This window comes from Lagenorhynchus albirostris, chromosome 12, assembly GCF_949774975.1.
Source record: "Lagenorhynchus albirostris chromosome 12, mLagAlb1.1, whole genome shotgun sequence".
Classification (NCBI taxonomy): Eukaryota; Metazoa; Chordata; class Mammalia; order Artiodactyla; family Delphinidae; genus Lagenorhynchus; species Lagenorhynchus albirostris.
Window position 1 is genome coordinate 17,754,189 of NC_083106.1, and position 14,449 is coordinate 17,768,637.

Consider the following 14,449-nt stretch of genomic DNA (forward strand, 5'->3'; position numbering starts at 1 on the left):
TGTATTACCTGAAACTGTTTTTATTAATTAAATGTGTAGCTTAATGTTATGTTGTTTCTAGAAGCAGTTATGAAAAACTATGGGGTTTTGTTTTTTAAAATAGTGTACAATTGGATAATGTGACCAAAACTAAAGGTCAGAATATTTCCATAAGTTTTGAGTGAATACATACTAGAGTATTGATGTAAATTTAAATTTGAAAAAGTAAAATGACTTTGAGAAATCTTTTCTTCTTTAAAAGATCACATTTGTACAAAAACTAAAAAAAGTTTTATGACAGAGCAATCACATTACCTTTTAAAGTAATGGAAGAAGATCAGAATCGTCTTATAAACACCTATGAAGAGTTACAATGACAAATATATTTCTGTCTAAAACAGTGGACAGCACTGTACCATTTAAACAGGACACACCCTAAATTAAGGTTCTTTAAAAAGCCATGAACAGAGATACATGAAGACAGCCTCTCTATTTTTTAAAACTTTATCACTTTATGCCTATATTTTCTGGAAAAATACTATTTTTGATAATATAGCAGATCACTACCAAAAGATCTACATCACTTTACAACAAATAACTTAGATATTTTGTCAGTTCCGTATCTAAGACTTTAATGATTTTCTGGATGAAAAGTATCAACATAAAAATTAACCTTTGCAAAGTCTGCAGTTTTCCCTTGTTACACCATACTGTAACCGCCTCTTGTTAAAGGCTGACAATAAGGTGACACATGACTGCCACCTTGTGGGCAGTTAAGATGATACAGATTTCAAAATCAAATAAAGCTTCAATTTAATGAGAATTACCATAGTCTTTATTCTGAAATGCAATGGAAACAATGATAAATAAGGACGTGTGGTCCTCTTTGAGCTACATTATTCTACATCCATTAATGTGGTGTTCATTTTTGGCACAAGTAGTTGGACACCGATACTGATAATATCAACTAGCAAAAGGCCATTTATGGAAATTATCTACAACCTTGCTACTCCAAGTATGTTCCATAGGCTAGTGGCATCTGTAATTACTTGGGAGCCTATCGGAGACGCAAAATCAGGCCCCACCTGAGACACCTGGAATCCAAATCAGCATTTTAACAAGATGCTGTGGATTTCCATACACACCCAAGGCCAAGATGTCTTCATCTACAGCTGGTGCCTACTGTCTGGACCCTCACCCTTTACTGTACTTCCCACTCAATGTAGTGGCAGGTAACTTTCACCAAAAAGTCCAGATCGTTAACAAAAGTACAGTTTGTTTTACTTGAATTACCTGATTAGCTTGACTTTCCCTTTGCACATGTAGAAATCTATTTTATCTATTATTTGCTGAGGTTGAACTACTGGATTAATTCCACAATTCAGAGAAAAACATTAAAACAAATTTCCCAGAAAAAAGGGCTTATTTAGTTTCAGGAGAGATTAGAATATTTTATTTTGCCCAGTCAGAGCCCTTCAGCATAAAGAGACATTCATATACATATATATGAACATTTTCCAGAAACATTAGTTTATAATACATTATTTTAAAATACCAGCTTAACGGTATTTATTTACAAAAATATTTCATTACCTAATTTAAACCTTTTGCTGTGATGACAGTTGTAAAGTACAGGAATGCAAAATAACTACAAAGTTTAACACGTTTTTAGTGTTTGCAATAGTGCTTTTTTGTTTTAAATGAAACAGTACACAGAGATGGGTTTTTAAATCATATTTAAAATGCATATTCCAGCAATCACCTTTGAGATAGTTACTGGACTGAGCAAGATTAAAAAAAAAAAAAGTGCAGCAACTGAAAACTACCTGCATGTACAGTTTGAGGTGTACACAAGCTTGAGCTCTATACCAACCATGCTTTGCCCCTGAAGTGGACAATGTTAGAAAAACTTGATCTTGCTCTTTTTAATATTGGTTTTGGTGTTGCATTTACAATGAACCAATAGTATAACTCGAAAGCAAAATGTTTTTCTGGTTCTAACTACCACGTTAAGCAGAGGTCACACCTAAAGTATCACAGTACCATTTATTTACACAAAAAATTTTTTTTAATTTAAAACATGATTTACCCTCTTTGCGTTGCTCTCTATTGATATGTTAAATCTGTTTCCACCTCCTTACGTTGTCCTCAGTTGAAGAAAATTTAAACAACACAAAACACATTGCAAAAGTATAAAAAAAACCCCAAACTCCCAAATAAATAGGATTCCATTGTCATTAGCCTATATCCATTTTAAATGCCTGAGCCAAACAACCTACAATAAATTAATACTGATTTATTTACAACTCATACAGTATAAAATTTTAAACTATAAGCCTCATTGCAAAATATTGGCAGAACACAGTCACGATTTTTCTGATGCAAAGAGTGCGATGAAAAGAGCAATTTAATTACACGTAGCCCTGGACTACTGTACTCAGTTTGTAAAGGAATTGTGCCTAATAATTTAAGACTGTGTGAGCAACTGAAGAAAGCAATGTTATAACCCTGATAATTGGGAAGTTATTAAAACCATTTAATTCAGCTGAGAAAGGTAAGCGAAAGTTTCCCCTTTGATTTTTGTCGGGGTTGTTACAACTATTTTCTGTCCACAGAAGCTTTAAAACTTCTGTGGTAACAGTAAGATCATTAAGAGTCACAGGAAAAATCATCCCCATAGCACTTTACAAGAAATTGATCAGAGTGATGAAAAGTATAATTAACAAAAGCTGTAAACAGTATCTTCACATTCATTTTCAAATGAAAAAAAAATAATTTGGGGGCATAAATTTCAGTTCAAGAGAACAAACACCCTAAAAGGGAAAAGAAAAAAAGGAGGACACTTAAGATAGAGAAGTGCTCTTTTTCAAAGTAAATACAGATTAAAAAGTCTAGGAATATTTGATCAAGTATCAAACTGATAAGGAACAAATTCTATAAACTACAAAATAAAAACCGTCATTGACAAAAATACATAAACTCTGTTTTCATTTTTGGAAATTTATTTTTAAAAAAGGTAGAAGAAAATATCTGGAAAACTATTTTAAATATATATATATTTTAAAACAATAATTAAGGTAGGCATCCAACAGCAAGCTGCAGCTATTGAGAAAGATTTTGTACTTATTGTTGTGGGCATTTTCCCCAAAATAAAATTAATATTTGAAAATGCTCAATAGAGGGTTTCTTTTAAACCATAGTAATGATATCTTTCCTGTCATGTGTGAAGACTTTTGAATGATGTATGATTCTTTAAAATTAATTGTATCTCGATATGAGATACCAATATTTCTTATTATAAGCGTAAAACATAACTTTTTGTATGGATAATATACATACTTTTTAAGTACTTTGACTTAAACTTAACAAGTTCACCATTTTTAAAATTAAAGAGTACATTTATAAAAATTCCATTTTAAAACTAAAAGTATATTCTCTAGCAGTATGTATAAATATAACACGTTACTGTATGATCTTAAAACAAATCTGAAAGTGTTGCAATAATTTAAGACCTAGAACGCTGAAACAAACAGCAAATGATTTTACTATTTTTTTTTCCTTCAAAACTATATAAAACCTTATTGAAGGTTTTAAAACTATGATCATTTAAGGTGCAGCTAGCAGCATATTCACAATTTTGGTATGTTTTATACATACGTATCACTTGATTTGAACGGAGAAATGTGAATTAAATGATAATAAAAAGTTTTCATTACATAAAAAATTGCAGAAAAAATTCAAGTTTGAAGTTCAGTGCTCTTTATTTTGGAAAAACAAATAAACAAAATCCCAAAAGTTAAAATGTAAAATAAATCTTTGCCACAAAAAATTTACCTTTGGATATAGCTTTTCTAATGTCACATGAAAAAATGCCTTAAGCAAAACATATATGGAATACAGAACTCAGGGTAAAACTTTGAAGTCCATGGTATCTTTCACATGTTTTTTCTTTCCTCTGCTGTTTTCTCACCACCCCCTGTAACCTAAAAGTATGTAACACTTTCAGACTTGTTTAAAACACATATCTACATGAAATAACTTCAGAGAAACCTACAATTAAAAAGTTCTAAGCAAAAGAAAATGCTTCTTTCTTTAAAGTACTGTACTTAAATTGTAATACAGTACACATAACATAGACAATTAGCAGCACTTTTTCCCATCCATAAAAAAATCAAATTAAGAAGTTAGTAATAGCTCAGTTATATCCATAACCATTTTTGGAAACACCTTGTACAATTGAAATGCAAACCAAGGGAATTAAGATAATTGAAAACTTCAAATGTTGTAATATACAGAAGTGGTCAGAATATAAGGTTTCAAATAACGTTCTAAGCAAATACATATGGATTTTAGTTTGAAGAGTAAAATGAACCAGATATGTGGTACATATAGGGAAACCACTTCCTACTGACAAACTGCTAATCAGTGAATACTTCAATGATTTGAGAGTCAAGGACACAGGCAACAAAGAATAATGTTTGAAGTATGGAGGAAGCACACAAAAATCTTTCACTTTTCTAATATTTTCTATTTTGACTATTTTTTTTAAATTTTTGGTTTGTTTTCCTGAAATCTTGGCTTGCTGGTGACTGCAACTTTTTGCGTTAGAAAAAAAATAAGAGATGTTACCTCTCAAATTACAATAAATTCCCTGGGTTAGTTTATTACTGCAGACTGTCTCTTATCTACAGACTGAATCAAGTATAACTCTGAGAAGCTTATTTCCTATTTTCAAAAATACTTCAAGCTTTCTAATCCTAAGTGAGTTTCTAGTTTGCTGTGCATAATTTGTAGATTAATTTAAAAATGAAATAAAATAACTTGAAATATTGATTTAAGATTTTCTTATAAAACCCATCTCAGGTAAATGTATCTAACTTCTCTATTTGAAAATAATTACAAGATTGGTTCATTTTATATACAACAGGAAAAATGACAGTTGATATAAAAATTAAGTTGATATACAATTAACACGAAATAACACAGCAAATTAAATAATTGGAGCTAATATGCCCTTACACATGAATGGGGAATCAACCAGTATATTACTTTACTTAGTGCTTCTCAACTTCAAATCCGTTAACTACTGATTTTATTGGTGACATTCACAAAACTGTACCTTTAAAAAACGGCTTAATACTTCCTGTGACATATCATGGAACAATGGGTTTATTAGATAATATATGATACAAATTAAACAATTTGTAAACTGCTACATGTTCATCATATAGCTGACATTAACTAACAGAAATGTTACTCATAGGTACTTTATACAAAGTCAAAAACTTTTGAGAATGACTATTTTTAAAATATTTCTTTTGGCTTGATCAGTTATTTCCATCACATATATTTAATCCCTCCCTAATGATATTTAAAGTAAATTTTAATGTAAACTTTCATATCCCATAGTGCATGTTATAAAATGTAAACATAAGAGCTTTATTAATGAAAAGTGGAAAGAGGAAAAATGCATAACAGACTGTGAAATTAAGGTGTTCTACAATATATCTTTAATGATCATATGGAATAGAAAAACAACCATCATGTTTGCTATCAGTTTGTGCTCTGATTATCTGTTAATGACAAAAGAAAACTGTTTTAAACTATTTTTTATAGAAGAAAATATTTAAATTTCATTAATACTACGTATAATCTTCTATATTATTCGTCCTTTGTTGCTTTAAGAACAATCAGTAATAATCTCAGATGAGCCTGCAGAATGAGCTTACCTACTTCAGATCTACCCCGTCATCTCTTTTCTGTCTGTGTGCTATTCTAGGGACCAATCATTTATTGTCCACTGATGGTCTCATCTGCTTTATACTCCAATACAGGAATAATTTAGTTACCAAAATGCACATATTTTCCTTTACTTTTGGCTTTTTAAAACCTTGAAAGGACATGAACAGTTTTATAGTATATTTCTACAGAAAATACTTTGTACGTCATCAGACTAGACTCTTACATAGATAATTATTGACAAAGGATGCTTGTGATTTTTTCCATGCGACAGCATGTGCACTAAGATTTAATTGGCTCATCACCTGAGTGTACTGGAACTGTTAGCAAGTAAAGGGCATATTAAAAAGGGAGCTGAACATTTTACTGAAATAATGAAACATTTTTTTAAGCAATTTTAATTAAGTAATGCAAAGGTACATTAGGTTAAACATTTTATAAAAATTCAAGCAAAATTAAAAACTTAGCCAATTTCAACATTTCTACAAATTTAACCAGTAACTATTTTGGTCAAATCCACGTTTAGCTGAATTAATGAGAACAAGGACAAGGGACATTGAAGTATTCTCCTCACCACAATGGAGGTTTTTCTCACTTTCCACACTGCATAGCCATTACATGGAAACTCCCAGAATGATGAGCAGTTCAGTCATGCTCTACACTTTTCTTTTCAATGAAAAGTGATGTATCGCCTTGTTTTGCTTTTGACAAAATATGGACTAAACACAAGTATACAATAACAAGAATCCAAGAGTAGCCCATACACAAGTCAACTATGTGTATGTTTTTATTATTTAAAGCCCACCATTCAGCTTATCTGTCTAAAGATATGGTAATAAACAGTTTGTTTCTTTTTCACTAATGATACTGATGACCAGTCAGTTGAAGGGAGGGAAAGTCCAAGACAGCCATTTATAAGTCAGTCAGTGACACAAATATAACTGTTTCAGCTTCAGGACTTCTGACTTATTGCCTCTCCCTCAAAGAGGTCAAACAACGATGGCAGATAATGACAGCACAGAATCTTTCGGCATGTGAAAGTTTTATACAGGACTGACCCAGGAAAAGTCCCTGCTATGTCCCCTCAACATCCCTGTTTCTTCATTTGTAACATGTGACCATCCTAGTTCCCAAACTGTCAACTCGTAGCTGGTCCACAGCATATACTCCACATTGAGTGTGTGTGAACACTCCTCAGTTAAAGCTGCATGACTGAGGTCAAACAGTGCATGATTGTGCTAGGAAAGAGCAGTATCCAGTGATGAACATCTCTTTAATGTTAACTTTCCTAAAGTGAAATCAATAAAATAAAATAGGAAAATTCTTTTTCCTTCTGGCTAAAGTTGGACTTAGTTGGATTTCTGGTTGTCAGAACTGGTACCACTTCTTATCTTTGTATTTCAACATCATCTAAAGTGGAGAAAACACAAAAAAACACATTTTAAAAATGCCAGAATAACAACACTTACAACTGGTTGCTATACTTTTCTAAAACATGATATCATTCTGAAACATCCTCTCATTTTTATATTTAGTATTTATATGGAAAGCAGGAAGCAGGAACTGTTCCGTTTCAAGGAAAAAGGAATGTAACTATGAAGAACAAGCCTGGAAGGTCCTCACATTTCCTAAAGATAAGACATAAGTAAATTTTGGCTCAGTGCATTCTTTGGTGACCTAAGCTAATAACTTAAAAAATAAGGTAACTTTCAGTTCTCTAAAGTGAATTAAAAATAATACTTAAAGAACCTGGAGAATGAAAGGCTGAAATTACTACTGCTGCCATCTACAGTTTACTGAGCACTTAACTCTGGGCCAGGCACTGTATAACATACTTTCTCTACATGATTTCACTTGGTCCTCACAACAACTCTATCTGTTAGGCATTATTAAAGTCTCCCTATTTTACCAATGAAGAAACTGAGGCTTATAGGGGTTAACTGCAGTAACACAATGGTGAAACTGGGATTTGAACCCATGGAGTCTAATTCAAGAACCCATGATCTTAACCACCTCAACGTACTGTCTTCCTTAGACTCTCACATATGGCTCAGGAACGTCTGGTAGAAGGGAAGAGCGAACAGCTAGGGATTGAGCTCTTTGCTAAATATTTTGACTGTAGATATATCTGAGATTAACTGAACTGTTATATGCCTTAGAGATCACAGTCAGGGGCACGGTTATGCCAACAAAAGGCCTGACCTAGATTTAAGGCACTAGCCTGTATCTGAGGTGTGTTGGCCTAGTACATGGACTCACGAAAGATCTCTGAATCTCCTCTGAAAGCCTGGACAATTCTCTCCCAAGTCAAGTTACCTCTCATACATTCTAGTTGTCAACATTATTGAGCAAGGAGGAGATGACTTTTGACTGAAAAGTTTAAAGAAGAGCTATTACTGACAGAGTGGGTACTCAAATATAAAAATAACCTTAATATGGCTTCTTCAGATAATACACTCAAAATGCCTTTGAGGGCTAGGCTAGGAACTAAATGTGTGAAGTAGCCCAGTATAAAGCATCAAGGAGTGGCAGAACTCTGTGTCGAAATGAAGAATGTGTATTCCACCTGACGGCTTTTAAATTCAGTTTTCCAAGGGTACTATTCTGGCTAACAAAGTGTATTTGTAAGAAGGCCAGTTAGGGATCCCCTACTTTAGAGCATCTGTTTTTAAGCTCCACCACAACTTCCTAGTTCATCAAGATGAATTCGTTGCAAAAATGCACATTACTCCTCTGTGTGAGCTGGTCTACAGACAGATTCAGTATTGTTTCATTGAATAAAAACATTGGCCAATTTCAGTTACTTAACTCTACCTAAAGATCAAGAGGCAAATTATTTCCTTCTCTAGGAGAAGTTTGTAGTAGAATCTGAGGCATTTAGGAAAATTAGCTTTGTTGTTGTTACTGTAACCCCTAAGAAACTGTTTGCAAAGCCACTGGCTTTGTTTACAAAAAGGCTGAAGGTGAGCAGGTACCTTCAAAATTTATAAACTACAGTAAGAGACCAAAGGCTACTGAGACATATTCTTGTAATGGTTCCCGCTGGCGGCAAAAATTAGGAATTTGCAACCATACTGAGGATACATGAAAATTCATGTGAAGAAATACAACAGCTATAAAAATACAGTAGTTTTCATACTTGCTTTACCTAGGCTTTTTGGCTTAAATATTTGACAGACATACCTCGTGAGCATGTTTAGAAAATGAATCTGCACTGGATAACATAGCTGCAGTTCTTTCTTCCAGGTCACTAAGTTTCTGCCCTCTTTCATCTAGTGCCAACCTCGCTCGTGCTAATTCACCAACAACTCCAGATGCTGCTCCTTTCACGCCTTCGATGCCACCAGGGCCAGGGATATGCTGAGCAAGACTTCTTGAAGCCTTTCCCGAGGATGATTCTCCAACTGAACGATTTGATAAATGAAAGAGTAACCCAGAAAATGAAAATTTTTTACTAATAAAATCCTACTACCTGATAGCATTAAAACAAACTTGATTGACAATATAATTGAAGTATTTATTTTACTATATAATTATTACTTTTTAGTTATGATTGTTTTAATAATTTGTAGATACTTTTCAAACATACAAAAACACAACGTACATTAATAAATATTCTATTCTATACTAGTTCATATAATAGAACTTGAGCAAAAAAGTGACTGGTAATTATTTGTTGAAATGAATAATGGGTATACTGATACCACTTTAATAACAGTAAAAAAATCACTCTTAAGTGTCCAAAAAATTAAAGATAAATTAACTTAAAAATATTTAAATTCAAAGACATAGATTTAAATATACATATTTATTTTAGTTTATTTATACCACACTTTCTCTTACTTGAAATACTATGCTTAGGCTTAGAAGGAAAATGTAGAATTTATTCAGTATTTCTTTTCAGTCTCCAAAAGTTGTAGATAACCACATCCCTTTCTTTCTATCCATTTATCTTGTCACTTACCAAATAGATCAACTTCTTCTTTCAAAAGATCTCAGGAATTCATTGCTTCCTTTCCCTTTATAACCTAGACCCTCATCACCTAACACCTAGATAACTGCAAAAGTCTTAAAATACGTTAAAGACTGCTGTCAGATTCCCTCTTTCTTCAGCATACATTTCTTTTAGAAATGTAACTCATATCATAAAATTTGGCCTTGAACCATTCAGTAAATTTTAGTTTATTCAGAAGGCTGTACAACTACCATCACTAATTCTCGAGCATTTTACTCAAGCACAAAACAAAACACCCAAACAAACCCATGATTATTAGCTGTCACTTTCCATTTCCTCCACTTCTCAGTCCTTGGCAATCAATAATCCACTCTCTGTCTCCATAAATTTTCCTGTTCTGAACATTTCATACAAATGATTCACACACTGCGTGGGCTTGTGTCTGGCTTCTTTCACTTACTGTCAAGATTCAACCATATTGTAGCATGTATCAGTACTTCATCCCTTTTAATAACTGAATAATATTCCATTGTATGGATATGGATATATGACATTTTGTTTATCTGTTCATCAGTTGATGGACATTTGAGTTGTTTTCACTTTTTGGCTACTATGAATAATGCTGCTATGAACACTTGTACAAGTTTTTGTGTGAACATGTGTTTTCAATTCTCTTGGGTATATACTTAGTAGTGGAACTGCTGGGTCATATAATTTTATGCTTAACTTCTTGAGGAACTGCCAGAGTCTTCCAAAGAGGTTACATTATTTTACATTTCCACCAGCAACTTGCGAGGGTTTTGATTTCTCCATATCCTTGAGAAGATTTGTTACTGTACATCTTTTTGATTACAACCGTCCTAGTCAATGTGAAGTGGTATTTCATTGTGGTTTTGATTTGCATTTCTCTAATGACAAATTATATTGAGCATCTTTTCGTGTGTTTATTGGCCATTTGTATCTTTTCTTTGGAGAAAAGTCTATTCAAACCTTTTGCCCATTTAAAAATTGGGCTATTTGTTTTTTTATTGTTGAGTTGTAAGAATTTTTTAATACTCGATATTAGACTCTTATGAGATATCAGACTATCTTTTTTGACTTTTAATTCTGATGAAATCCAATTTACCTATTTTTTTCTTTGGTTGCTTATGATTTAGGTGTCATATCTGAGAAACCATTGCCTAATCTAAGGTCACAAAGATTTATACTTAGGTTTTCTTCTAGGAGTTTTATAGTTTTAGCTCTTACACTGAGGTCTTTGATCCACTCTGAGTTAATTTTTGTGTATGGTGTGAGGTCGGGGTCCAATCCATTCTTTTGCATGTGGATATCCATTGTCCCAACACCATCTGTCAAAAAGACCACTCTTTCACCATTGAAGTTTCTTGGTATCCTTGTAGAAAATCAATTGACCATACATGTATGGGCTTACTTCTGGACTCTCAATTCTATTCCATTAGTCTATGTATCTACCCTAATGCCAGTACCACACCCTCTTGATGATTACAGCTTTGTAGCAGCTTTGGAAATCAAAATGTGTGAGTCCTGTATCTTCTTTCTTCTTTTCAGAAAAAATTGTGTGTGTGGCTATTTTGGATCCTTTCCATTTCCATATGAATCTTAGGAACAGCTTGTTTCTTTCTTCAAAAAACCAGCTTGGACTTTGACAAGGACTGTGTTGAATGTATAGATCAACCTGAGGAGTACTGCCATCTTAGCAATATTAAATATTCCAATCCATGAATGTAAGATATTAATCCATTTATTTATGTCTTAATTTCTTTAAATGATGTTCGAAGTTTTTAGTATATGTTTTAGTATATGTTTTCCATATGTTTAGTATATGTTTTAGTATTTTTTCTTTTTGATGCTATTATAAATGAAATTGTTTGCTTAATTTAATTTTTGGTTTGTTCATTGCTAGTGTACAGAAATGCAATCGATTCTTTATATGGATCTTGTATAAAATCTTGCTGAACTTGTTTATTGGCTAGAATGTGTTTTAAAAAATTTTTTAATTTAAAAAATTTTTTGGCCACGCAGTGCAGTTTGTGGGATCTTAGTTCCCTGACCAGGTATTGAATCTGGGGCTACAGCAGTGAAAGTGCCAAGCCCTAACCACTGGATCACCAGGGAACTCCCTAGAATGTTTTTGTGTGTGTGTGTGTGTGGTTTCCTTAAGATCTGCTATATGCAGGGTTATGTCATCTGTGAAGAGAGGTAATTTTACTTCTTCCATTCCAAACCTGCATGCCTGTATTTACTTTTCTTGCCTAATTGTCCTGGTTAAAGCCTCTAGTATAATGTTAATAGAAGTAGTGAGACCCTTTGAATTCCTATATAAAATTTAGAATCAGTTACAAACTTTGGGGGGGTGTTGATAAGGACTTCATTAAATGTTTATTTGTGTACATGCATATATCAGTTTTGAGAGAAGGGATGTTCTTATTGCATCTTCTACCACACGAACATGGTATATCTCTTCATTTATTTGGGTCATTAACTTCTCTCAACGAAGTTTGATAATTTTCTACCTTCCCCATGGAGGTCCCTGAACATCTTCTGTTAAGACTTATTTCTAGGTATTTGATTTTTTTTGATACTCTTGTGGTAGGTAGAATAATGCCCCCCCCAAACCCCCAAAGATGACGACACTCTAATTCCTGGAACCTGTGAATATGTTACCTTCGTGGGAAAAGGGACTCTGCAGATGTGATTAAGTTAAAGACCTAAAGGTAGACTAATTATACAGGTAAACCCAATGTATAATCACATGTGTTCTTAAAAGCAAAGAGCTTTCCCCAGCTGTGGGCAGAGAAATGTGGCTTCAGAAAAACAGAGAGATGCAAAAAAGTTGCTAGCTTTGAAGATTAAGGAAGGCATCACCAGGTATGGAATGTGGATGGCCTCTAGAAGCTGAAAAAGGCAAGGAAACCATTCTCTCCTAAAGCCTCCAACAAGGAACACAGTCCTGGTAACACACTAGTGAGACCCATGTTGATTTCTAACTTATAAAACTGTAAGATAATAGAATTTCTGTTGTTTCAAGTCACTAAGTTTGTGGTAATTTGTTATAGCAGCAATGGAAAACTAATACAAAGAGCAATTTTTAAAATTTCATTTTTTACTGTTAATATGATATGAATAAATTTTATTTTTATATGCTGATTGTATCTAGTCAGTTTACTAAACTATTATTTCTAATGATTTAGCTACAGATATTTTAGGCTTTCTAAATATGTCATCATATCAAACATTCACAAGTGATTATTTTGTTCTCCCTATCCTATTATTGTACCTTTTATTTCTTTTTAGTTCCCTTTTAAAGTCTCTAGGGACTTTAATACATTGTTGAATATATGTGGTAACAGAATTATATCTCATACCTTATGTCAAAGGAAAAATTTAAAATATTTTTTAATGTTCCTGTACTAAGTGTGATATTTGCTATAGAGTTTTGATAGTTAAATGTTGTATCATTTGTAGTTATAATTGATCAAATTACTTTCTAGGAATTTTTATCATGAATGGATACTGAATTTTAACACATCTCTTTTGCATTTATTGTGGTGGTGGTATGATTTTTCTCTTTAATCTGTTAATGTGGTGAAGTACCAATTAACTTTTTAAAAAATAATAAATCAGCTTTGAATTCCTGGAACAATGCAAACTTGGTCTTGACATATCATCTGCATTGTGATTAGATCACACATTCTTAATTCTAATCCATTGGAATCTGTTGATTTTTAAAAAAAATCATCTAACATAATGTAAACTTAAAAAAAAAACCCTAACTTTTTATAATGTAAGTTTCAAACATACAGGAAAGTAAAAAGAATTGTATAATAAACATCCATATATCCATGACCTAATTTTGGTAATAGATAACATTTTTTTTTTTTTGCCATTTGACTGTGTCTGTATATATATAATTTTTGAATGGAATACTTAAAAATTTATTATAGAAATTGATATTTTACTCCAAAATACTTCAGTATTCATCTATAATTTCCCTACAAATATCAATAGAATACATTTTATGAACATTCTGTATGTGTTTGAAAATGTATATTCTGCAATGTTCTTTAGGTTTAAGTTCCTTCACTGTGTTGTTAATATCTTCTGTACCCTTGCAACCTATTTTTTATCTGCTGTTATATCTCAATCAATGGATATATTTTAGAAGTCCCCACTATGATTGAGAAATTGTCTCTTCTAGCAGTTATGTCCATATTTGTTTTTTATATATACTGAAGTCAAAATATTAGGTATACTTAATAATGCCTTAATGTTTACTCTTTCTGATATTAACATAGTCGTACCAGGCAGATGATTCATTTGCGTTTGTGCTTTTCTACCTTTTAAAATTTCAATCTTTCTGTGCTCTTACATTTTATTTTTTATTAAAAAAATTTTTTTAACATCTTTATTGGGAGTATAATTGCTTTACAACAGTGTGTTAGTTTCTGCTTTATAACAAAGTGTATCAGCTATACATATACATATATCTTCATATCTCCTCCCTCTTGCGTCTCCGTCCCACCCTCCCTATCCCACCCCTCTAGGTGGTCACAAAGCAAGGAGCTGATCTCCCTGTGCTATGCAGCTGCTTCCCACTAGCTATCTATTTTACATTTGGTAGTATTTATCTCTTATATTTTAAATGTGTCTTCTGTGAACAATATACTTATCCTTCTTTTAAAATTTAGTCTGATAGTCTCTATCTTTTAACTAGAATATTTATTCTACCTACATTTACTACGGTTATTTATATTT

General features: G+C 32.5%; 1 protein-coding gene across 12 annotated transcripts in view; it reads right to left on the reverse strand.

Annotated features, from left to right (window-relative positions):
- Nucleotides 1-4,529: 4,529 nt before the first annotated feature.
- The window catches only part of STXBP5 (syntaxin binding protein 5), a 165,362-nt gene continuing 155,442 nt past the window's right edge, over nucleotides 4,530-14,449 (reverse strand). For 10 of the 12 annotated variants that reach the window (XM_060167219.1, XM_060167220.1, XM_060167218.1 and 7 more), the window contains 2 exons: nucleotides 8,902-9,122; nucleotides 4,530-7,128 (listed from right to left, as the gene is read on the reverse strand). In XM_060167219.1, the coding sequence (XP_060023202.1) occupies nucleotides 7,087-7,128; nucleotides 8,902-9,122 (263 nt within the window). In that variant the 3' untranslated portion in view covers nucleotides 4,530-7,086. Of the gene's footprint in view, nucleotides 7,129-8,901; nucleotides 9,123-14,449 lie in introns of those variants that run through there. The other 2 variants (XR_009543732.1, XR_009543733.1) reach the window with 2 other exon arrangements.